Here is a 25,476-nt window from a genome sequence, read left to right as displayed (position 1 = left end):
CTGTTCCTCAGGTTTCAGAGTAACAGCCGTGTTAGTCTGTATTCGCAAAAAGAAAAGGAGGACTTGTGGCACCTTAGAGACTAACCAATTTATTAGAGCATAAGCTTTCGTGAGCTACAGCTCACTTCCTCAGACATTCTTGTCAACTGCTGGAAATGGCCCACCTTGATTATCACTACAAAAGGTTCCCTCTCCCCCCCACCCCTCCTGCTCTCCTGCTGGTAATAGCTCACCTTAAGTGATCACTCTCATTACAGTGTGTATGACAACACCCATTGTTTCATGTTTTCTATGTATATAAATCTCCCCACTGTATTTTTCACTGAATGCATCCGATGAAGTGAGCTGTAGCTCATGAAAGCTTATGCTCAAATAAATTTGTTAGTCTCTAAGGTGCCACAAGTACTCCTTTTCTTTTTACACACACTTCTGTTTTAATCAGTATTTCAGTAGCAGGGTTTGTAACCTTGAAACAGAGCAATTCAATTAACATATTACTGACCTGCACAAGTGCACTGTTGCCAATGCTTGTGATTTTTCTTTATCATAGGTTTTAAAATGATTGTTCTTTTTCTTAAAGTCCCAGCTCCTTGAGTTATGTGACTGTGACAATCTCATCTTTCATTTTACAAAATAAGTTTCTAGCCCTCATGGTTTCAGAGAAAAGCTTGAAAATGATCTGCCAGGTACCGTAAAGGTTTTAAAACCAGAAGGCAGAGAGAGAACCCAAAATACAACTTTAAAGACCTCATGGTTTTTTAAGGGGCAGTCTCATTATATTAACACTCAGGATTGGTAATATTCAAGTGGGAATCGTTATCCACTTTAGTGACTTAAGTGATAGAAATTTCAAACTGAGTCAATTTCAAACTAATCCTGAAGTTTGCAAAAACCTTGAACGCAAGCAGGTAAGCTGCTGTGGCCCGCACAGTCTATCACATCTCTACAACCAGCTTCCTGAGGAAGTTTTCAGAGGTTCAGATAGTGTCAGGGAAGTTGTCAGAAATAAAGAGCTCAGCTTTCCAGCAATACTCAAAGGTACTTGTTCCCATTGAGGGTTAATGAACAAAGCAAACATAATATTTCAAAACCAAGCTGTTTGAGAGGATGTTCCATTAAAATAGGTCCCTTTTCAAAAATTAAACTCTCAAATCCTTATTTCTTTATAAATACCATGTCTTGTTATAAGCTTGAGATGAAACTAACACTGTTTCATGTAAAATGTTGCTTATTTCACTCACAGTTTGAAATATCTTCTGGTTCATATGCATACATTCTGTTCTTATACTTTCCTGTCAGATCGGCTCGAACTGTCATAGAGGGATCTTGAGGGGAAAAGTCCAAAATGTTAGCAATGGAGGCCTTTAGGAAGGAGCAGTGCTGCTTAATTTTGGGGGGTGGGGTGGGGGTGGGGGTGGAGGGAGGAGAGGGGAGAGATTCAAGCCTTTAAAAACGGTGTTCATTAGCACAGCACTCTGACGCTGTGTTTAGGCTAGGGTTTCTCAGGGAAAAGTTTTTGGTGGCCTCAGAGTGCAGCCACCAACTCTTGCCAGTGGCCGCTCTCACAATTTTTCCTAAAATACTTAATTAGCTTTAGGAAAGCCAAATAAATATGCACACATTCACATCCAAATGATTGAAATTTATTTATTGCTGGCTAGTAAGTCTGTTGTGAAAAGTGATATTAATAAACATACAAGTATCACTTTTCACAGCAGACTTAATGAGCCCTGGCAGGCCTTGGGACAAATTAAGCTCTGGATGGAGGGTTGGGGGAGGCAGTGTGGGGCTGGAGCCTGAAGTCCTGGGCCCAAAGCCCCATGGCCGGACGACAGGGTCCAGGGACAGAGCCTGAAGCCATTTGGCTGGAGCCTGGGGCCTACCACTGTGCAGCCAGAGCCCAGGACTTGCAGCCAGAGCTTGCTGCCCTGCTACCCGAGGGCTGAAACCCAAAGCCTGGGAAGGTGGGGAACTCAGTGGCTGCCTGCTCCTACAATATTCTGCTCCAGGTGACTCCACATGGGGGCAGGGCCCAATCCTGCTGCTGGCCCCAGCAACCAACATCAGGGTGGTACATCCAGGGGAGGGATTTCTACTTTGCCCTCCCCCCCTTCACAGCCCAGGAAGCTGTGGCTGCAAGTAAAGCCCTTGGTAGCCACATCTGAGAAACACTTTAGGCTAACAGCCCTGTGGATCTCAGAGCTTAATCTCTGCCTTAGATTGACTGTTGGACAATAAACTGGTTAGATGCATCTGAACTGCCATTCTGAGCTTAGTAATGATGCCAGGTACGTGTGGCCATTAAAAAGGGTCGGTCTTTGTCCCATTCATGCCCAACAATCTCACATTGGGTTTCCCCTAGAACTATTGCTTATGAGGCTAGACCCTGTCCCTGGGAAGCCCAATGAATCATAGAATCATAGAATATCAGGGTTGGAAGGGACCCCAGAAGGTCATCTAGTCCAACCCCCTGCTCAAAGCAGGACCAATTCCCAGTTAAATCATCCCAGCCAGGGCTTTGTCAAGCCTGACCTTAAAAACCTCTAAGGAAGGAGATTCTACCACCTCCCTAGGTAACGCATTCCAGTGTTTCACCACCCTCTTAGTGAAAAAGTTTTTCCTAATATCCAATCTAAACCTCCCCCACTGCAACTTGAAAAATTCATCAGACTCCTTGTCTGCGGCACCATCTCTGTTGTCTTAGAATCATAGAATATCTGGGTTGGAAGGGACCTCAGGAGGTCATCTAGTCCAACCCCCTGCTCAAAGCAGGACCAATCCCCAATCTGCCCAAAGCAGATCCCTAAATGGCCCCTTCAAGGATTGAACTCACAACGCTGGGTTTAGCAGGCCAATGCTCAAACCACTGAGCTATCCCTCCCCCCTTAATCCTTAATAAATATTCAGATATAGGCAGGGAGTCTAATCCTTATCCATTTTCACACACTCCAGCATGGTGCCACGTTGGGTCTGTATCATGTGTGTATAGAGGACCAGCTCCTTAACTGGTATAAGTTGGTATGTTGATGTCAGTGGCGCTACACTGATTTATACCAACTGAGGATTTAGCCCATGGTGGCCAACATTTAAATAAGGTGACTACTGATTTTTGGGTGGCCAACTTTACACCTTAAAGGAGCCCAATTTTCAGACAGTGCTGAGCAGCCATCCTCTGAAAAGCAAATCTTTTTTAAATGTCTCAGGTTAGGCAAGAAAAATCACTAACCACTTTTTCAAGTCTTGGTCGTAATGTCCTGCAGCTTTAAAAACCAAACCTTAACTATTTAAGTATAACTTGGAGAAATGTGGGTTTCCTGCTGACCAAGCAAGAAATCTGTGCTACACATCACACAAGGCAATTGTTACATTTTGATTATCACAAAGAATTGGGAAGCTCACCAACAAAGAGGATCCTAGGGACATAGTGGCCATCAGGGGCCAGGTTGTCATCTGTGCTCGAATGCTGAAAGAAAGTTAGTTAATTTTTTTTGTGACAGGTCATTATCAGAACAGCTGTCTCATCAGTCAAAGCAACAGAAATGGAACAAACTAATCAGTCGTCTTTATTTCGCTTCAAGTACAATTTGTGGGGTGGTCTATGGAGTCTCCCTCCTCCCCCTGCATATAACACAGCACCAATAGTTAGTTACATAAGGCTTGCTGTCTTGGATCAGAACAAGGTCCCACTCAATTCAGTATTCTGTTACTGACCGTGACCTGCCGATAGAGGTCCTAAGAAACCTAAGAAAACTATTTGAGACTAGATAACATAAATATATCTGGATTTGAGAGTAGTAATGTCTCTGTCTTCTCCTCCTAAAAAAGGAATTTTTACCAAACCCTGTTGTGGGTTTCCAGCAACTTGGAAACCACATATTTGAATGAAAATAAAATAATTAATAAAAAAGCCCAAAGAAGTAAATTTCTGATTTGATATTAAGACTCTTTATTCTGCTTCCCATCATATATTTTGATAATTACGACTTTTAAATTATGATCTTACCACCAGATTAAGCATAATAAAATCCTCTTGAGCCATCTTTTGGATCTCTGGGCTGGAAACAAAAGCTTTCTTTAAAGCTAAAAACAAACAAAAATAATTTAGGTGGGGAATTTGATCTGTAGCTCACTGTTTTCCACTCCGGTGTATGTTTTATATCCACTTATAGTGTTCCTAAAACCATCAATTTATGGTTAACATCTTCAGACTATCACATGCACATGTTAGATAAGGCTTGGATAATTCAGGTCTAATAAACTAAGCAGCAGGAAAAAAAATCTGTTGTTTGCCTGTGAAGCTAGTTGCTGCTTGATGTAATGTAAAATAGTTCATTCCCTTTGTGGGACTCAATCATAAATCTAACTTGACTTCCTCCAGTAGTCACTAGCATTACAAGACAGAATAGGAATCATGCATGTATGTATGTTTTATGCTGCATAGAACTAAAACCACTATAATAACAAATACTTAAAATGTTGCAGGAAATACTGAGGTCAGAATTTACATGTGATCCTCAAGTTTGTTCTGAATGACCTACAGTGGGATGAAAAGCTAATAGAGCAGTGACTCTTCTCAGGTTTTCTTTGGCAAAAAAGGATCTTCCTAGATAATGGAAAGGTACCAATATTCCCTCTTGGAATGACTGACTGGTTTATAAATATAAATGGCCTTGAAGGCTTGAAGGTCCTGTCTTAAAATGCCACACCAGACTGCGGTCTCAGGCCTTATGGTGGCATTATAGAGCAATTAGAAGTCACTGCACTTCTAAGAGATGCCATCCTACAGATGAGATGTTACATTTGGAGAGAAGTCCCATCTAAAGTTATTCTAGATGTTTTAGACCACGTTGATCAGAGAATGGCTGTTGCAGGTCATTGGCAAGTCACTTCTTTACCAATATCTAACTCATCTCATTTTCAGAATACTATAAGCATGAAGGTCCCTTTATCAATAATAAAAATAATTAGCAGCTAGCGATGCCTGTAATTAAGGTTGCATGACACTTGCCATTCTGGCCCTGTTCTGTACTTGCTTATTATTTTGCCAAACTTCAGCTGTTAGAGCTGAAATTTCTCATGCTAATTGTGAATTGAGGAGCCAGAGCTCTGCTGGACCAGCTCTCTGCGCAGAGATGGGAAAGCACAGGGAGAGAACACACCAAACACGCAAGCCAACTAACAACATCACGGTTGCAAAGTCAAGCACTCCAAAGTTAGGAAATGCCCGAATTAATATTTTTGCCCCCTTGTCCCATATGTGATGATGCAATCTTTAATGATATGATCACATACTGTTTTTGTAATGTTGTATATACTACATAACTATGAAACAAATAACAGAATATCTGAGACCTTTTTCTGATAAAATTATAATCCCTGATTAATATAAATTGAGCTTTACCCTGGCTGGGTCTGGGTGAAAGAAGATGCAATGACTTCATGTCCCTTGTCAGTGTCCTCTGAGGAAGTTTAGGTGCCAAGGCTATTTTGGATGCTGATCCAAAAAGCTAACAGGTTTACCCTCCATAAACAGTGCCTCAACCACTGAAGTTTTGACCTAAAGCAGGTTGCTAAAAAGGTGTTATGGACCTTTTATTCCATACTCTTATCTATAAGCCAAGCAGAGTTTATTGCTCCTGTTTTGGAGGATGTTTCAGGAGGTCTTAGAAGGGTTTCCTTTTTTCTCACCTTGGCTATAAGGGCATTCTTCTAAGTGGTGGATGACCATCACAGGTTTTTTGCTAAAAGAACATGAAAAAGGTGGCATGTCAGATCATTTATAGAAAACACTAACATATAAGCAACTATGTTGTTACAGGGCTATAATTGCATTGGGGTTCTGATGCTGCTAAAAACCACATCCAGGAACTATGAGAAGAGCTTGATTGGTTTGTCAGTGGATCTTCCAAGTATACTTCCCATACTAAGGTTTTGTGCATTGCTTAGCTGTTATAAGTGGAATGTCCCTTCATATTCCAAGTCACAACAATATGGCTATTCGATCATATGGCTGCGATGATATACAAAGAAAGGATTATGTACAAGGGTTCTAGTGAAACCGTAACACGCAAATGAAATTTAATGAAACCAGGATGGAACTACATTCCTATAACTCTCTTCAGCCTGGTTGATTTTATAGTATAAAAGTCCAAGACTTTTGAAGTGTGAAAGTTTTGAAGCATGAAAGCTTTCAGTTAGAGCAGCAACTGTATTAAAATTAATCTGATAAATACTGTGGACCCAATCCTGCAAGGTGCTCATCTCCTGGGAGGTCACCTCCCACTGAAGTTCTATTCAGCTGTTCTTTAAATCAACAGGATTGAAAGGCACTTGTCATCTTGGAGAATCAGGCTTGTACAAGGAAAACAAAGATGAGTCTTTGTCAGGGTGTCAAATGACATAAGTGGAACTGTAGTTCCTAGAATGTTCATGAGCTTTAGTTTTTCCAAAGCCGCTGTGGGCAGGGGTTGCTTTTTACAATATATTGGTACAGTGCCTAGCTTCAATGGAGTATCAGTTCTGAGTAGGGCCTCGCTCACTGCTGGAATACAAATCAACCATAACACAATCATAGTCAATAGTTTTGGCATCATATTAGCACATTTTGCCTATTTAAACAATAGCTTCTTGTAGAATTATCACCAGTGTCCCTAAGTAAACCCTTTTATGATGCAGCAAAAGAATAACTAAAGATTACCTGTTTCTTGATATAGCTAAAGCTTCTTCATATGTCTGAACCCATTCAATTTCATCACCCCATCCTATAGAGAAGATAGATTGATTAATTTCTTTTGTGTACAAATGGTACAGTTGATCTCTGGAGCAGGTGGATGTCCACACTTTGCTGACCAATGTCGCCAAAGGCTAAATGTTGTCTGCTACTCATCCTCCTGTTATCCAGGACAAAGGGGAATGAAGAACTTGGAATCTCTCTGGGGGGTGAAGCTTGGAAATAAAAGTTTGGAACCACATAAAATGCATTTAAGCTCTGTCCATGCTATGTCTTACCTGCAGAGTATTGAACAATTTCCACCAGACACCTGGTAGACTACGGGATAGGAAAGTTACTCTTCTACAGATGCAGCCACTCACGTGCTTCACTAACACACGTGCTTTTGTTCTACTAGATGATTCCTCCAGGTGGACACCCATCTGTACTCCCTTTTCACAAGCACTGAACTATTCCATTATCCCTTCATTTAAAACATCTCCTTTCATGGAAGATGGCCCCATTCTATACATCTTTTTCTTTATCCACACTACAATAATGAACCCATTTACTTAGCATACAATGGGTATAGGAACAAGAGTTGCCACAATTCATAAATGCCTTCCAATCTCTTCCTTGTCTCTTTTTTTGTAATAATCCTTTTTTTCCTCTGTATGTGTCTATGTGAAGACTGGGACCTTTGTGGTCTTACTAGATTTACTCATTTTCTTGATAAGACCAGTCAGGTATATGCCTTTGATCAATTATATGACAATTACCCAAATATACATTATTTCAATATTTCCAAACATCTACATTTTACAGGACAGTTGTGCTTTAGTGATTAGATACACACCAACTTTGAAGAACATTTAAGAAATCTAACAACAGAAGCAGGTTATCAAAAATCTACACAATACTTTTCAAAACTGATGACTTCCACTCTACAAATATTGCTGTCCTCCCCCTGGTCCCCGGTCTTGGGCCTGGCCCCTAGGAAGTAAAGATGCTACCCTGACTCTCAGCAGAGGAGCAGCTCAGGAAAGGAAGAGTGGAGCTGGCTGCAGTCAGGAGCCATAGCTGCAGATGTCTGCCTGCCAAGATGGGCAGGAGGGGATGGCACTAGTGAACCTGCTGGCAGAAGGCTACATTTGCTTCCTGCCTACATGAAATTTAACCTCTTAGTAGTGGATTGGCAGCCAGCAGGATGGGCAGGGTGAGCAACTTCAGACTCCCCTCCCTCCCCTTCATAGCCTGTCTAGATTTGGGTCTGGAAGCACTGTAGTCCCATACAAGCTGAAAGCTGGGGAAGATATCTCAATCTCCCCAAGGGCCAGAGGCAGGATTTATTGGCCTTCAGGGCCCAATCAAAGTGCACCTCTTTAAGTAATGGTTTGGGACTATATTTCTGAATGTCAGTGAGGGAAGGTCTCCCAGCCACTGACTGTAAATATTGGGAAGCAACAGAAGTCATTTGACTACCTGGGTGCATGGGTGATATTCATGTTTATACATTATTTTTGCTAAGGTAAGATGCCCAGAAGTTATGTAGATGGGCATCACATGGAAATGCTAATACAGATAAATGCTGTGCTCAGAGACTTCACCATCTCACCTCGGGAGAGAGTTTGAGGCATCCTTATCTGCGTGACGTTCTCCTCCTCCTGCTCAGGGACCTTCTGTAGTTTTCTCTGGGCAGCTACCACCAGGGCATTGCAGAGGAGGAGAAAACACAGTAACTGAAAGGAGTGCATGTTTTCTGGAAAGTAAATTCAGAAGTGTCTAGTGTTAAGAGAGAAAATCTTTAGACAGCTTCTGCATAAGACAATACAACTTTGAAATGCCTATAAGCCATGTCTCATGGACACCTCACTTCAGCAAAAGTTACTCGGGAAGCATTGTTTCTGGTCAGAGCACCTTGTTTCATTATTGTTGGAGTAAACAATTATGAATAACTCAACAGGATCTTGGGTCTCCATCTATACTGAGCCACGGGATCTTGGACCTTAGCGATCCACTCCTCAAGAAAACTAGAGGAGCTTTCCTGCATTGACAGACATTTCTACGTATCTTATTACAACTGCACCTCTGAATTTTTTCTTTCACTTGGAGGTCAAAAGTTTCCAACCTCATTGCCTAAAAATAGGCTTCCAAGTCCACTTTAATCAAAGTTGCCTGGTTTTCAGAGGTGTGCTGGTCATTTGTGTGCTGGGGTTGCTCAGCAGCTCTGAACACAAGACTTTCTATTCATATGCTTGTAGCCAAAAATGAATCAGCTACATTTGACAATGTTGGTTTGACATTGCTGCATGGATCCGTGTTGTCAAATACCCCAGCAACAATCCTTTACAGCTCTTGAAATAATTTTTTTTACAGATTTTTACTTATTTTAATTTCTTTGTTACAGTTTTTAACCTACAGAATAGCAATGACAGCTGTAGGAACTTCAGCAAGGAGCACATGTACACCTTGGAAAGGAAATGCATATCCTTTTCAGGAAAAAGACAGTCCTATAAAAATGCATTTTCTTAGAATGATTTTCTCACCTGGAACCTTAGGCTGAGGTCTCGGAGCAGAGAGTGAAAATGCACCTCTTCCAGTTACTCATCTGCAGTAGGAATAAGTAAGCTAACAGCTATTTATACCCCTGTATTTGCTCAGTTAGTGAGGATGAATGTCAACTGAAATTCCAGGATATCCTGCTCCTGACAAAGTGCAGAACAGCCTTTCTACAATAGCTTTCTTTTAATCGACACAGCCGTGTGCTTGGTTTTAATCATGGGATAGTGATTAATGAAAGTATTCACTATAGTGTTTATACTAGACACACCTTCGTCTATCATGTTTGCTTCCCTAAGTATGGGCTATGTGTCTCTAAGCCACGAGCTGGTCTAAGATTTTGGTCTAAGTGCATATGAAAAGTTTATTAAGAGGAAGTCACATATGTAATTTCTTTTTTTAGTTTCATAAATTCTTCCAAAGAGTTAGTGTCATTTCTGTTCAAATCCACTTGAATAACTTTTTCAATGGACATTGTTTGTTAGCATTCTACAGCATCTCAAAGGTGCCTTATAATGTAATCAATTCTGTTTTCATTTTTGTATGTTACCATAGCTTCAGCTACACAGGACTGAATTACCGTAGAATGGCTAACACTCTGCATCAGCCTGGTTGGCTGTGTCAGTAAACTCTCACAACTACTGTAGATTGTAAGGATAGTGCGTGGAAAGCATCTGGCCTCTCTTTTGACATCCATTGTAACCCATTAGACCAGCTGTCCATGCCCACAGTGTACTTTCATTTACAAACGTCTTTAGTTTAAGGTGCTTTAGAAGAGATTAATTATTAAGGAAAATAAGCTACCACAATGTGAAGGGCAAAATCCTGTTGTGAACGGAACCATGTTGAAGCCATAGAAAACAGTAGTATAATAAAAGAGCTGATCCGGGGAAGAGCAGTAAATGAATGGGATAATCTAGGTGGTAGCATGAAGATTAGTGTTACAATACAAACCGGGGTCCTGTAATGTCATAAACGAGGGGTGGCTAAACTTACTGACCCTCTGAGCTGCATACGATAATCTTCAGAAGTTCGAGAGCTGCAAGACAGGCACAATCTGCCCTGCAGGGCGGTGCCTGACCCCCCCCTCCCTGCAGGACAGAAAACCCTAGTCCCATCACCCTGCTGCAAGGCAGAAGCCCCGAGCTTCTCCCCCACACCTTGCCAGCCCACTCCTCAGGGCACATTTTGACTGTAAAAGAGCCACATGTGGCTCACGAGCTGCAGTTTGGCCATGCCTGTCATAAACCATGGCCAAGGGAGTCTTCCAACCCCCCACAAGGGATTATAGCCTTGTTCTTTAAAACAATATTTTTTAATATATTTCACCCGAAATACTACATTAAAAGAAAATGATTGAGGTTGCAAAGTCAAGCACTCCAAAGTTAGGAAACGTCAGATTTACAGTTGCCTTTGTAACCATCATTTGGCCCCCTTGTTTATCCATCCGGGGCACTGACTGAGCAAAAGGACAGCACGTCAGCATGTAATTAAAGACCGTTTCACAATGCATACGCACGAAGGCCTGAATTAAGATTGCCCAGGCAACTGTATAGCTGGCATTTCCTAACTTTCAAGTTCTTGACTTTGCAGCTGAAATAATGGTCTTTTAACAGGTTTTCTGAATGTGTAGTTTCCTAAGTGTGTGTGTTTTAAGCAAAAAATTCTCCTTTGTGCCTGAATCTTCCGTAGAGTTGAACCCAGAGCCTTCAGCACAGATTGCTGCCTAAGCTACAGGTAGCAGTAGGAGGAGGCTATTGTTCCAGATGGGACGGTGGGGGCAGGGTTCCTGCCCATCTATCTCTTTCTGCCCAGGAGTTGGAGGAGCTCCTGGCTCGGTGGTTCCACTGGGGACAGTATCAATGGCCACATGCAGTGGGTCTGCAGATGTATGGGGGAGTCCAGCTAAGCTCTCCTCCTCCCTTCTGCTTACTATAGCCACGTGCTGGTGTTCCCAGTCCAGTGTGTGATGCTGCTGCTCGGCGGGAGCCTAGCATGTTCAGTGATTGTGGCGTGCTGCCAACATTTCCCTGAGGAAAGTGAGAGAGGAGAAGGGAAATGGTGATTACCAATTTACAGCTCAGCAAAAGCTGAATGGCATTTCCTGAGACGATGAAAGGACACTTCTCAAGCCCCCAGGGATTATCAAAGGCCTGCTGCGAATGAGGGAGATGGGACTGCTGCTCAACAGAAAAGTCACAAACATCCTGTATAACTAAAATTGTTAGGCAGCCTGTCATAAATATAAAGGGAAGGGTAAACCCCTTTGAAATCCCTCCTGGCCAGGGGAAAGCTCCTCTCACCTGTAAAGGGTTAAGAAGCTAAAGGTAACCTCGCTGGCACCTGACCAAAATGACCAATGAGGAGACAAGATACTTTCAAAAGCTGGGAGGAGGGAGAGAAACAAAGGGTCTGTGTCTGTCTGTAGTCATCTTGGCCGGGGATAGACCAGGAATGGAGTCTTAGAACTTTTAGTAAGTAATCTAGCTAGGTATGTGTTAGATTATGATTTCTTTAAATGGCTGAGAAAAGAATTGTGCTGAATAGAATAACTATTTCTGTCTGTGTACCCTTTTTGTAACTTAAGGTTTTGCCTAGAGGGGTTCTCTATGTTTTTGAATCTAATTACCCTGTAAGATATCTACCATCCTGATTTTACAGGGGGGATTTCTTTATTTCTATTTACTTCTATTTTTTATTAAAAGTCTTCTTGTAAAAAACTAAATGCTTTTTCATTGTTCTCAGATCCAAGAGTTTGGGTCTGTGGTCACCTATGCAAATTGGTGAGGCTTTTTATCCAACATTTCCCAGGAATGTGCCAGGAAAGGGGGGGTGCAAGTGTTGGGAGGATTGTTCATTGTTCTTAAGATCGAAGGGTCTGGGTCTGTAGTCACCTAGGCAAATTGGTGAGGCTTTTTACCAAACCTTGTCCAGGAAGTGGGGTGCAGGGTTTTGGGAAGTATTTTGGGGGGAAAGACGCGTCCAAACAGCTCTTCCCCAGTAACCAGTATTAGTTTGGTGGTGGTAGCGGCCAGTCCAAGGACAACGGGTGGAATATTTTGTACCTTGGGGAAGTTTTGACCTAAGCTGGTAAAGATAAGCTTAGGAGGTTTTTTCATGCAGGTCCCCACATCTGTACCCTAGAGTTCAGAGTGGGGGAGGAACCTTGACACAGCCCGAATGATAGAATCATAGAATGTAGACCTGGCAGAGACCTCGAGAGGTTACCTAGTCCAGTCCCCTGCCCTCATGGCAGGACCTGGCTATGTCTACACCATGGACCTTACAGTGGCACAGTTTTACCAATACAGCTGTGCCGCTGTAAGGTCTCCCATGTAGCCGCTCTTTGCCAGCAGGAGAGAGCTCTCCGGCTGGCATAATTAAACCACCCCCAGCAAGCGGTGTTGTTGCTGACATAGTGCTGTCCACACCAGCACTTTTGTTGGTGAAACACATGTTGGTCAGGGGTGTTTTTTCACACCCCTGGCCGTGACCGACAAAAGTTTTATTGACAAAAGTGCTAGTGTAGACAAAACCCATTACCTAGACCATCCCTGACAGGTGTTTGTCTGACCTGCTCTTCAAAATCTCCAATGACAGAGATTCCACAACCTCCCTAGGCAATTTATTCCAGTGCTTTACCACCCTGACAGGAAGTTTTTCCTAATGTCCAATGTAAACCGCCTTGTTGCAATTTAAGCCGTTGCTTCTTGTTCTATCCTCAAAGATTGAGAACAATTTTTCTCCCTCCTCCTTGTAACAACCTTTTATGTACTTGAAAACTGTTATCATGTCCCCTCTCAGTCTTCTCTTCTCCAGACTAAACAAACCCAATTTTTTCAATCTTCCCTCACAGGTCATATTTTCTAGACCTTTAATAATTTCTGACAGGTTTCAGAGGGGTAGCCGTGTTAGTCTGTATCAGATGCATGATGAAGTGGGTTTTAGCTCACAAAAGCTTATGCCCAAATACATTTGTTTGTCTCTAAGGTGCCACAAGGACTCCTCATTGTTTTTAATTATTTCTGTTGCTCTTCTCTGGACTTTCTCCAATATGTCCACATCTTTCCTGAAATGTGGGACCCAGAACTGGACACAATACTCCAGTTGAGGCCTAATCAGCACGGAGTAGAGTGGAAGAATTACTTCTCATGTCTTGCTTACACCACTCCTGCTAATACATCCCAGAATTATGTTTGCTTTTTTTGCAACAGCATTACACTGTTGACTCATATTTAGCTTGTGATCCACTATGACCCCCAGATCCCTTTCTGCAGTACTCCTTCCTAAGTGGAGTATTTTGCATTTGTCCATATGGAATTTCATCCGATTTACTCCAAACCATTTCTCCAGTTTGTCCAGATCATTTTGAATTATAATCCTATCCTCCAAAGCACTTGCAACCCCTCCCTGCTTGGAATTGTCCACAAACTTTACAAGAAGAATAGGAGTACTTGTGGCACCTTAGAGACTAACAAATTTATTTGAGCATAAGCTTTCGTGGACTACAGCCCACTTCATCGGATGCATAGAATGGAACATATAGTAAGAAGATACATACAGAGAACATGAAAAGGTGGAAGTAGCCATATCAACTGTAAGAGGCTAATTAATTAAGATGAGCTATTATCAGCAGGAGAAAAAAACTTTTGTAGTGATAATCAAGATGGCCTATTTAGACAGTTGGCAAGAAGGTGTGAGGATACCTAACATGGGGAAATAGATTCAATATGTGTCATGACCCAGCCACTCCCAGTCTCTATTCAAACCCAAGTTAATGGTATCTAGTTTGCATATTAATTCAAGTCAGCAGTTTCTCGTTGGAGTCTGTTTTTGAAGATTCTCTGTTGCAAAATTGCCACCTTTAAGTCTGTTACTGAGCGATGAGAGAGGTTGAAGTGTTCTCCTACCGGTTTTTGAATGTTATGATTCCTGATGTCAGATTTGTGTCCATTTATTCTTTTGTGTAGAGACTGCCCGGTTTGGCCAATGTACATGGCAGAGGGGCATTGCTGGCACATGTGTACTTTAAAAGTGTACTCTCGATGCCATTAGCTAAATCATTGATGAAGATATTGAACAGAACCAGATCCAAAACTGATCCCTGCGGGCGTATGCACCAATTCTGGTCCAGCTGCAGCTGTTTGCGGCACCACCGATCAGCTGTTTGGTGGCTGCCTGGATCAGCTAATTGGCGGCGCTGCCAAACAGCTGGGGGTGTGGCTTGCAGGAGGGCGGAGAGCAGTGAGTGGAGGACGGGGCCTTGGGGAGGGGGTGGAATGAGGGCCCGGTCTCAGGGGTGGGGGCAGAACAGGGCAGGAAGAAGCAGAGCGAGGGCGAGACCTTGGGGAAAGGGGTGGGGTGGGGATGGGGCTTCAGGGCAGAGTGGGGCTGGAGCACCCCCGGGGAAAAATAAAAGTCAGCATCTATGCCTGCAGGACCTCACTTGATATGCCCTTCCAGCATATCATATGTGAACCACTGATAAATACTCTCTGGAAACAATTTCCAACCAGTTATGTTCTATCTAGGTTGTATTTCCCTAGTTTGTTTGTGAGAAGGTCATGTGAGACTGTATCAAAAGCCTTACTAAAGTCAAGATATACCACGTCTACTTCTCCCCCCCCCCCATCCACAAGGCTTGTTACCCTGTCAAAGAAAGCTTTTAAGTTGGTTTGGCACAATTTGTTTATAAATCCATGCTGTTAGTTATCACCTTATTATCTTCTTCTACGTGTGTACAAACTGATTTCTTAATTATTTGCTCCATTATCTTTCTGGGTACTGAAGTTAAGCTGGCTTTCACTATGTTAGATGTCCAATTGCTACTAGCCTTTTTGGTGACACAAAACAAACAGAAAATACAGGGGTCACTACCACAAGGAGTGAATCAAAGTTCTGCATCCGAGATCTTCACAGCTGACCTCTCTCATTTTTCAACCATCCTCCATTCCCTTCTACTGCTCTCTTCTCTTTCAGATACCCAGCAGTGGTGTCCTCAACCTCCTCCAGCTCTTTACCTTGCCAGCATCACTGACTGGGTGAAATGTAGTAATTGACAGGTGTGATGTCTCCTATATTTTTGCCGTGTATTTATTCTTACACTCCACTACATCCAATGATCTTAAATATATTAATGACTTGGGGTGAGGATGAAGGTGGAGAGCAAGTTGCTGAAGTGTGCAGATATCACATTTTGGTTAGGAAAAATAAAGGTGAAATTCCAGCTGGATTTTTAAATATCTTGGAGGAGTTGAGCCAGAGGATGAATGGTAAAATGGAATAAATAATCCAAAGAATTAAATTACACTAGACCTAGTGCCTAATCTTGAATAGATTACTGTGTCCAATTTCAGCTACTTCACCTCAATAGAGAGAGTTTGCAGTTTTGTTGTAGCTGTGTTGGTCCCAGGATATGGGAGAGACAAGGTGGGTGAGGGAATATCTTTTATTGGACCCAATTCTGTTGGTGAAAGAGACACAGTTCTGAACTATACAGAGCTCTTCTTCAGGTCTAGGGATGGTACTTAGAGTGCCACGCTAACTACAAGGTGGAACAGATTGTAAAGCATAAAGAGTTAACACATGTTGCAAGAGACCATTCAAGGTTTCAAAAGGCATGTGGTGTACCTCATCCAGTGCACTAAATGCCCCAAGAACAACTGTGTGGGTGAAACCAGAAAATCACTATGCTCTCGAAGGAACTCACACAGAAAAATGATGAAAGACAAAAACACCATATTAACCACATATTACAAAGCGATCACTCCATATCTGACTTTTTAATCCTCATTCCCCAAAGGAAACCTGCATGACACCTTCAAAAGATGAGCCAAGGAACTTGAATTTATAACTTGACTGGACACTAAAAATAATCAGCTCAGTAAAGACACCAGATTTATGGTTCATTACAACACTCTGTAACCCACTAATCCTCCTTTGTCCTGTGACTGCAGAGGCATTAACTGCTCACGTCACCTTGAATGGTCTCTTGCAACACATGTTAACTCCTTATGCTTAACAATCTGTTCCACCTTGTATTTAGCTGTGACATTCTGAGCCCATTTCCCAGAACTGATGAAGAGCTCTGTGTAAGCTCGAAAGCTTGTCTCTTCCACCAAGAGAAGTTGATCCAATAAAAGATATTACCTTGCCCACCTTGTCTCTCAATGGAGAGAGAATAGATTCAGAGAATGGCAGTACCTGGAGTCTTGTTGTAACATGTTACTTCACTAGACACAATGGGAACCGCATCTCCTGATTGTGCAAGCAGGTTTGTTTCATCTATACCCATTAGTTACAAAGTCCATTTTATTTGATTCAATAGAATAAAACAAACAAGATTTTCTATTAACATTCAATGGTGTATACGTGTTACAATATGAAGGCTGGTTATCATAGTTTGGGTCTTTTTCTGAGCAACCAAACACAGATAAGCCAGCCAGATTTGTTCAAGGGATCGGACCGGTCCCTCTAATCAATAGCTTGAGCAGATAAACGTAAAAGAGAAACAAACTGCTTTTAAATGTTTGGCACAGAAATTGAATGTAAGTGATCAAAAGGAACAGGAAGTGTTTATCCTGGAAACCAAAAAGTCCTACACTTCTAAGCGTTATCTCTGGGCACAGTGTATTTGCTACCATGGTATTTTAAGGCATGTTTGCAGGGCGACTAATTAGGAGCTTTCAGATCTGAAAAACAACCCATACAGGCAACTCAATCTCTTTCTTGGTTTCCATCTAGAGCAAAACAGAGGCAATAGCCTTTTTTTATCATGCTTATGGGAGAAGAAGAGGGAAAAATCAGCTTTGCCTGTAAGTGGAATAAGCCAAAGAAGCAGTTGTGGTTCAGGGACACATTTCACTAGCCAGACCACTGCTGGGTGCAGCAGTTGAGAAATGGAGCCATTGTGGAGCTGAAATCTTACAGGAACTGCCAATAGCCAAAAAAGAAAAAAAATAGTGTCAAAGCAGCGTGGCTAAGTTTCGAAGTCCCGTATAGGTCTCATGATAGATATGGAAGGTCACTTCTGAAAACACTAATTAAGCCTTGTGGGCCAGATCCTGAGATGGTGTATGCAGCTCCATTGAATCTGGCCCCGTCTTTCAATACTAAAGCTAGTTTTAAACTATACTTACAACTGCTTGTTGCATCCATTCACTGAAATGCTTACAACTAAACCACTTATTCTTTCTAGCTGTCTTGCTACAATGTGTTTTACCCTAATCCAGATTTTCAAATGTGCTTGGTCCATGACAGCTTACTGTTTTCATCCAGCCTGCTGAACACTTCTTTTGAGGTGCCCAAATAGGAGCAGAACAGCCACGACTATTGATGGCTATTTCTACACTGCAGCTGGGTTCGAGCCTCCAGATCCAGGTAGACAGATTCAAGCTAGCAGGGGCTCGAGCTAGCTCACTAACAATAGCTGTGTGGGCACTGTGGCTCAGGCTGGGTTTTCAAGACTGGGACAGTGGAGACAAGCAGCCTTAATTAACTGGTAGAGAAGACTGGAAATATATGTAAAGAACGTTTTCTCACTGGAAACCTTAAATTGTCTTTGAAATTAAAAGCTTAAATGAAAATGATCATTTAGGGTCTGGGCTCTCAACAACTGAAAGTTTGATTAAACAACGCCTTGGGCGGGATCTGCTAAACTAGGGGTGGGCAAACTTTTTGGTGGGGAAATTGCATGCAGGGCCATGAATGTAGGGCTAGGGCAGGGAGTTGGGGTGCGGGAGGGAGTGCGGTGTGATGGCGGGGATGCAGTGTGCAGGAAGGGGCTCAGGGCAAGGGGTTGGGTCCCAGGAGGCTGGTGTACCAGGGGGCTGAGGTGTAGGAGGGATGCAGCAGGGGGTTAGGATGCAGGAGGGGTGTGATAGGGGGCTCAGGGAAGGAGATTGAGGTGCAGGGTGCAGCAGGGGGTTCGGGTGCAGGAGGCATTTGGGGTGCGGGCTCTGGCCCGGCACTGCTTACCTGGAGCGGCTCTGGGATGGCAGTGGTGCGCAGCAGGGCTAAGGCAGGCTCCCTGCTTGCCCTGGCCCCACGCCGCGCTGCTCCTGGAAGCGGCTGGCACCATGTCCCTGTGGCCCCTGGGGGAAGGGGGACAGAAGGCTCCACGTGCTGCCCTCACCTGTGGGTACCTCCCCTGAAGCTCCCATTGGCTGCGGTTCCCCATTCCTGGCCAATGGGAGCTGCTGGGGGCGGTGCCTGCAGGCAAGGGCAGCGCATGGAGCCCTCTGCCCCCAGGGGCCGCAGGGACGTGGTGCCGGCTGCTTCCGGGAGCGGTGCAGGTCCTGCAGCGCCAGAGGGGTGGCAATCCCGCAGGCTGGATCCAAAGCCCTGACAGGCCGGATCCGTCCGGTGAGCTGAAGTTTGCCACCCCTGTGCTAAACAAATACATTGTGTGTGTGCAGAGCCACAATATATGTTGTTTAAAATAATTGACTAAAGTCCAAGTTATACACTGAGTAGCAGTTCATAGAATCATTGAAGATTATGGTTGGAAGAGATCTCAGGAGGTCATCTAGTCCATCTAGTTCCTTGCTCAAAGCAGGACCAACCCCAACTAAATCATCCCAGCCAGGGCTTTGTCAAGCCTGACCTTAAAAATCTCTATGGATGGAAAAAGAAAAGGAGTACTTGTGGCACCTTAGAGACTAACCAATTTATTTGAGCATAAGCGTTCGTGAGCTATAGCTCACTTCATCGGATGCATAAAGTGGAAAATGCAGTGAGGATGTTTTATACACACAGACCATGAAAAAATAGGTGTTTATCACTTCAAAAGGTTTTCTCTCCCCCCACCCCACTCTCTTGCTGGTAATAGCTTATCTAAAGTGATCACTCTCCTTACAATGCGTATGATAATCAAGGTGGGCCATTTCCAGGGTTTAACAAGAATGTCTGAGGAACGGGGGAGGGGGGGGCATTTTTCTGTTGTAATATTGCAACTGTCATGTCTGTGATTGCGTGACCAGAGAGATTGAAGTGTTCTCCGACTGGTTTATGAATGTTATAATTCTTGACATCTGATTTGTGTCCATTTATTCTTTTACGTAGAGACTGTCCAGTTTGACCAATGTACATGGCAGAGGGGCATTGCTGGCACATGATGGCATATATCACATTAGTAGATGTGCAGGTGAACGAGCCTCTGACAGTGTGGCTGATGTTATTAGGCCCTGTGATGGTGTCCCCTGAATAGATATGTAACCCTTCTGCCCGTCAGAGTTGGCAGCAACAAGGGCCGGGTTCAATATCTCGGGGATCCATTCCAATAACACAATGCAAACCGGCTCGAGCCCCCACCCAGTGACCTGGGATAAATATATACCACCCCCGCTGGGCGCCTCCAAGAGGCAATACTTCCCCTCTCGCAAGCACGTAGTCTGAGTGTAACAAAAAGCCTTTTAATAACAGAGAGAAACAACGTGGCATTATGTTGGGGAAACACCACCAACAGGATTCATAACACAACCCATGAGCAAAAAATCCACCCCAAGCAAATTGGGGCATGCCCTTTTCCCTTTGGTTCTTGAGTCCGGCAACCTCAAATCACCCAAAGTCCCAAAAGTCCAATGACCCAAAAGTCTCTGTCCCTGGTCAGGGTGGCCCCAGAGTTCAAAAGTTTATCTGCGGAGCTTTACCTCCCAACCTGGGTGTAGATGAGACGGGGGTAAGAGGCGCCTTACATGATCTGAAGCTGACCGCCCCACAGCCCCATAAGCCTCCACTCCACTCCGCTCCGCCAGCCGCCCCACGAACTCCTTCGCTCAGCTCCGCTCCGCAGCCCACAAGCAGCTCCCGCTGTCCCATGAACTGCTCCACCAGCCAGTCCACAAACTGCTCCGTGTCCCACCAGCAGCTCCCGCCGTTCTATGCACTGGTCCACCAGCCTGTCCACAAGGCACTCCAGCCGTCCCGCAAACTGTTTCCACAATATATCTTCAGGCTCCCCCACTACTTAACACAACGCTCAGTGATTTCAGCTCTTAGGTGAATTCAGCTTGTAGTAGGGGAGCCTCAGTGCCGGTGCACCATTAGCCCAAAGTGAGCTCAGCAACCTGTAACTAGACTCCTAATAGAATCAAAATTAGCTCTGATATTCCACAGTGGAGAGAGGAGGAAGTGCAATTAGCACGTAAGGCCCTCACCAAGGGGCCCATGCCACCAAGTATTAATACTTGTCCCCAGCCTCTCTCCAGTCACAGAGTTTTAAAACCCATGACCCTTGCCTAGCGAGTGCTACTTAGTTGATGGTGAGTCCCTCCATCATAACAAAAGGCCAAGTACAGTTCCAAGCACAGTTCCCATAATCAGGGTAATAACAATTTATTCTTCCTGCCCCAATAACAGAGACACTGGGGATCCCACAGCAGCCAAAGTGACCATCTGGGCAGCTATGGCCTCATTCTAGGCGGGGTGGGTGTGCCTATGCAAATGAGATCAGCCCCTGAAGTTCTTTTCCACAACTTGCCACACCTCACCACCAGATGTCAGGGTGGAGCTCATCCTGACACTGCTTACAGATATGTGGGCACAATTGACAACGGGCTTTGTCGCAAGGATAGGTTCCTGGGTTAGTGGTTCTGTTGTGTGGTATGTAGTTGCTGGTGAGTATTTGCTTCAGGTTGGGGGGCTGTCTGTAGGCAAGGACTGGCCTGTCTCCCAAGATTTGTGAGAGTGTTGGGTCATCCTTCAGGATAGGTTGTAGATCCTTGATAATGCGTTGGAGAGGTTTTAGTTGGGGGCTGAAGGTGACGGCTAGTGGCGTTCTGTTATTTTCTTTGTTAGGCCTGTCCTGTAGTAGGTGACTTCTGGTACTCTTCTGGCCAAGTACTCCTTTTCTTTTTGCGAATACAGACTAACACGGCTGTTACTCTGAAATCTATGGATGGAGATTCCACCACCTCCCTAGGGAACCCATTCCAGTGCTTCACCACCCTCCTAGTGAAATAGTGTTTCCTAATATCCAACATAGACCTCCCACACTGCAACTTGAGGCCATTGCTTCTTGTTCTGTCATCTGCCACCACTGAGAACAGCCTAGCTCCATCCTCTTTGAAACCCCTCCTCAGTTGAAGGCTGCTATCAAATCTTCCCTCACTCTTCTCTTCTGCAGACTAAATAAACCCAGTTCCCTCAGCCTCTCCTCGTAAGTCATTTGCCCCAGCCCCCTAATAATTTCCATTGCCCTCTGCTGGACTCTCTTCAATTTGCCCACATTCTTTCTGTAATGGGGGGGCCAATAACTGGACGCAGTACTCCAGCTGTGGCCTCACCAGTGCCGAATAGAGGGGAATAATCACTTCCCTCAATCTGCTGGCAATGCTCCTACTAATGCAGCCCAATATGCCATTAGCTTTCTTGGCAACAAGTTCACACTGTTGACTCATATCCAGCTTCTCATCCACAGTAATCCCCAGCTCCTTTTCTGCTGCTTAGCCAATCGGTCCCCAGCCTGTAGCAGTGCATGGGATTCTTCCATCCTTGTTGAACCTCATTAGATTTCTTTCGGCCCAATCCTCCAATTTGTCCAGGTCACTCTGGACCCTATCCCTACCCTCCAGCATATCTACCTCTTCCCCCAGCTTAGTGTCATCTGCGAACTTGCTGAGGGTGCAATCCATCCCATCATCCAGATCATTAATGAAGATGTTGAACAAAACCGGCCCCAAGACCAACCCCTGGGGCACTCCTCTTGATACCGGCTGGACATCGAGCCGTTGATCACTACCCACTGAGCCCAGCGATGTAGCCAGCTTTCTATCCACCTTATAGTCCATTCATCCAATCCATATTTCTTTAACTTGCTGGCAAGAATACCGTGGGGGACTGTATCAAAAGCTTTGCTAAAGTCAAGGTATATCACAGCCACTGCTTCCCCATTTCCACAGAGCCAGTTATCTCATCATAGAAGGCAATCAGGTTGTTCAGGCATGACTTGCCCTTGGGAATCCATGTTGACTGCTCCTGATCACCGTCCTCTCCTTCAAGTGCTTCAAAATGGATTCCTTGAGAACCTGCTCCATGATATTTCGAGGGACTGTAGTTCCCCAGATCCTCCTTCCCTTTTTTAAAGACGGGCACTATATTTGCCTTTTTCAGTCATCCGGGACCTCCCCCAATTGCCACGAATTTTCAAAGATAATGGCCAATGGCTCTGCAATCACATCAGCCAACTCCGTCAGCACTCCTGGATGCAGTGCATCTGGCCTCATGGACTTGTGCTCATCCAGCTTTTCTAAATAGTCCTTAACCTGTTCTTTCACCACTCAGGGCTGCTCGTCTCTTCCCCATACTGTGCTGCCCAATGCAGCAGTCTGGGACCTGACCTTGACTGTGAAGACAGAGGGAAAAAAAGCATTGAGTACATTAGCTTTTTCCGCATCCTCTATTACTAGGTTGCCTTCCCCATTCATTAAGGGTCCCACACTTTCCCTGACTTTCTTCTTACTGCTAACATACCTGTAGAAACTCTTCTGGTTACTCTTCACATCCCTTGCTAGCTGCAACTCCAATTGTGCTTTGGCCTTCCTGATTACACCGCTGCATGCTCAAGCAATATTTTTATACTCCTCCCTAGTCATCTGTCCAAGTTTTCACTTCTTGTAAGCTTCCTTTTTGTGTTTAAGCTCACCAAAGATTTCTGTTAAGCCAAGCTGGTCACCTGCCATATTTGCTATTCTTTCTGCACATCAGGATGATTTGTTCCTGTGCCCTCAGTAAGGCTTCTTTAAAATAGTTGTGTGCATCCTTGTTCTATGGGCAGATTTTGGCCCTTGAGGCGTAATAATTATTTTTAAAACATTGAATATAAGGGATGGAAAGTTCAAAAGAAAGTTCCAAGGAAGTCTGTTCCCTAGCACATGGCAATTCTCTTCTAGTTCTAAGTTTTCTGCTTACTTCTCTTGATTTTGACTTGCCTGGCATTGGGTGGTTGTTTCGAAGGCAAATGATTTTTAGTGTAAGCTTTTTAAAAATTCCACACTGTAGGGTTTTCTGAAACCCCACAATGTATTGTGCACAGCTATCAGATGCTTGTTTTCGGGTTTTCAATGTAGGCTGAAAACAGAATGCTCCACTGTTAGTGTCTGGGGAGCAGTGTTGCACTTGGAGCTCATCCTCAGCTGATTATCCACCATGATCCCCACATCTTTCCCAGAGTCACTGCTTCTCAGGATAGAGGCCCCCATCCTTCTGGCCTACGTTCTTTGTTCCTAGACATATCTATTTAGCCATATTAAAATGCATGTGTGTCTGCTTGTGCCCAGCTTAGCAAGCAATCCAGATCACTCTGTATCAGTGACCGGTCCTCTTCATTATTTACCACTCCCCCAGTTGTTGTGTTCTATATCCACATTTTCTGCTTCTATTAGGGTGCTCCCAGAAATTGAACGGAAACACTTCGCTCAGCTCTCTACCCCACCGATAAGAGCTCTCTAGACTTCATATTTCTCCCCTTTTCACAGATCCCACCCCTCACACCACATCACAAGTTCCCATCTTAATACGGTGGGATTGAATGGAGCTCCCAACCAGCAACAGTTCTAGCCGTTGGCCCCAAAAAGGAAATAGAGACCAAGTCCAAGACTCAAGCCTTCTCCGTGTCATTGCTCCAGGACATGGCCTTCAATTCCAAGTGCTTCTCTTTGGGTCCAGAGGGATTTACACAGTCTTTGTGGCTTGTTAGCCTCTGACTCTCCAGCTAAACCGACCCATCCTTTCTCAGGGTACCACCTCGCCATCCAAATAAACACTAAAGTTTACATTTAACAGAACCCCTGAGGACTCTTCCTCCCAGTCCTTCTCAGGCATTGCAGACACTCCATGGAGAGCCAGTGGCAGAAGTCCAAATAAACCAGACAGTTCCAAAATAAACACAGTTCCTCCTCCCCAGTTTCTTCTTCCCATTCTTCTGGATTCCTACGAGACTCCTTCCAAAGCCCTTGGATGTAGGAAACTGTCACTACCTCCTACTCTTCCCAGGCGCCAGAGGTCCTCTGACGCGGAGTTGGTCTGGGAATCTCGTCACTTTCAGATTGTTTCAAACTGAGAAAAAAGAGACAAACTATTTCCCTCCAAGCTCTTTGTGCTGAAGTACCTGCTCTCATGAGCGCAGCAGCAAACTCTCCTGCTGCTTGGCACCCTCTCTTGCCTGGACTGAAGCAGATTCTGAGAGTCCTATTCAGTCACATTCTCACTCAGACTTTCCATTACCCCGCAGCACTTGAATTTGAATTTGTCTGAGGGAATACAATAGTTTCGGAAAGAAAAGTTGAGAGGGGTAAGTGAACCTGTAATAATTCCCAATTTATTGCTGCTCAAGCTGAGCTGGGAGGTTGGGCTGATAAAGGTGTATGCAGCCATAATGCACCACAAGAAACCCAATTTTTCATAGGCATATCAACATTTTAATTCCAAACATTAGTGGCAGTCAAGTATCAGGGGGTAGCCGTGTTAGTCTGTATCCACAAAAACAACAAGGAGTCCGGTGGCACCTAAAAGACTAACAGATTTATCTGAACATAAGCCTTCGTGGGTAAAAAACCCCACTTCAGATGCATGCACCTGCCCCGTTCCCTTATTGGTGTCCCTCTGCCCCTATCGTTCCGGTGGTGCCCCCCTGACTCGTTCCCTTATCGGTGCCCCCCTGCCCCTGTGGTCCCGGTGGTGCCCCCCTGCCCCATTCCCTTATCGGTGCCCCCTGCCCCTGTCATCCCGGGGGTGCCCCCTGCCCCTGTCATCCCGGGGGTGCCCCCCTGCCCCTGTCATCCCGGGGGTGCCCCCTGCCTCGTTCCCTTAACGCTGCCCCCTGCCCCGTTCCCTTATCGGTGCCCCCCTGCCCCTGTGGTCCCAGTGGTGCCCCCTGCCCCTTTCCCTTAACGCTGCCCCCCTGCCCCTGTCATCCCGGTGCTGCCCCAATGCCCCGTTCCCTTATCCCTGCCCCCCTGCCCCTGTCATCCCGGGGGTGCCCCCCTGCCCCTGTCATCCCGGTGCTGCCCCAATGCCCCTTTCCCTTAACGCTGCCCCCCTGCCCCTGTCATCCCGGTGCTGCCCCAATGCCCCGTTCCCTTATCCCTGCCCCCCTGCCCCTGTCATCCCGGGGGTGCCCCAATGCCCCGTTCCCTTATCCCTGCCCCCCTGCCCCTGTCGCCCTGGTGGTGCCCCCCGCCCCCGTTGACCCCATTGGCGCTCGGATCGGG

General features: G+C 44.8%; 1 protein-coding gene across 1 annotated transcript; it reads right to left on the bottom strand.

Annotated features, from left to right (window-relative positions):
• Positions 1-1,233: 1,233 nt before the first annotated feature.
• On the bottom strand, positions 1,234-8,463 carry LOC140895923 (anterior gradient protein 2 homolog). Its single transcript, XM_073306852.2, has 6 exons — positions 8,325-8,463; positions 6,698-6,761; positions 5,689-5,741; positions 4,004-4,080; positions 3,400-3,463; positions 1,234-1,325 (listed from the first exon to the last, which is right to left on the bottom strand). Exons 1-6 carry the CDS (start codon positions 8,461-8,463, stop codon positions 1,234-1,236), a joined length of 489 nt encoding a protein of 162 aa, XP_073162953.2.
• Positions 8,464-25,476: the final 17,013 nt, after the last annotated feature.

The sequence above is a fragment of the Lepidochelys kempii genome, chromosome 11 (assembly GCF_965140285.1).
Source record: "Lepidochelys kempii isolate rLepKem1 chromosome 11, rLepKem1.hap1, whole genome shotgun sequence".
Classification (NCBI taxonomy): domain Eukaryota; kingdom Metazoa; phylum Chordata; order Testudines; family Cheloniidae; genus Lepidochelys; species Lepidochelys kempii.
The sequence above is the reverse complement of the archived record's forward strand: the minus strand, read 5'-3'. Positions and strand labels throughout refer to the sequence as shown.

Coding starts and splice junctions, on each gene's coding strand:
- LOC140895923 (XM_073306852.2), bottom strand. CDS start 8,463: ATGCACTCCTTTCAGTTACTGTGTTTTCTCCTCCTCTGCAATGCCCTG. Junction 6,762..8,324: donor GCCTCAAACTCTCTCCCGAG/GTGAGATGGTGA, acceptor TCTTCTCTATAG/GATGGGGTGATGAAATTGAA. Junction 5,742..6,697: donor TTAGCTATATCAAGAAACAG/GTAATCTTTAGT, acceptor ATGTTCTTTTAG/CAAAAAACCTGTGATGGTCA.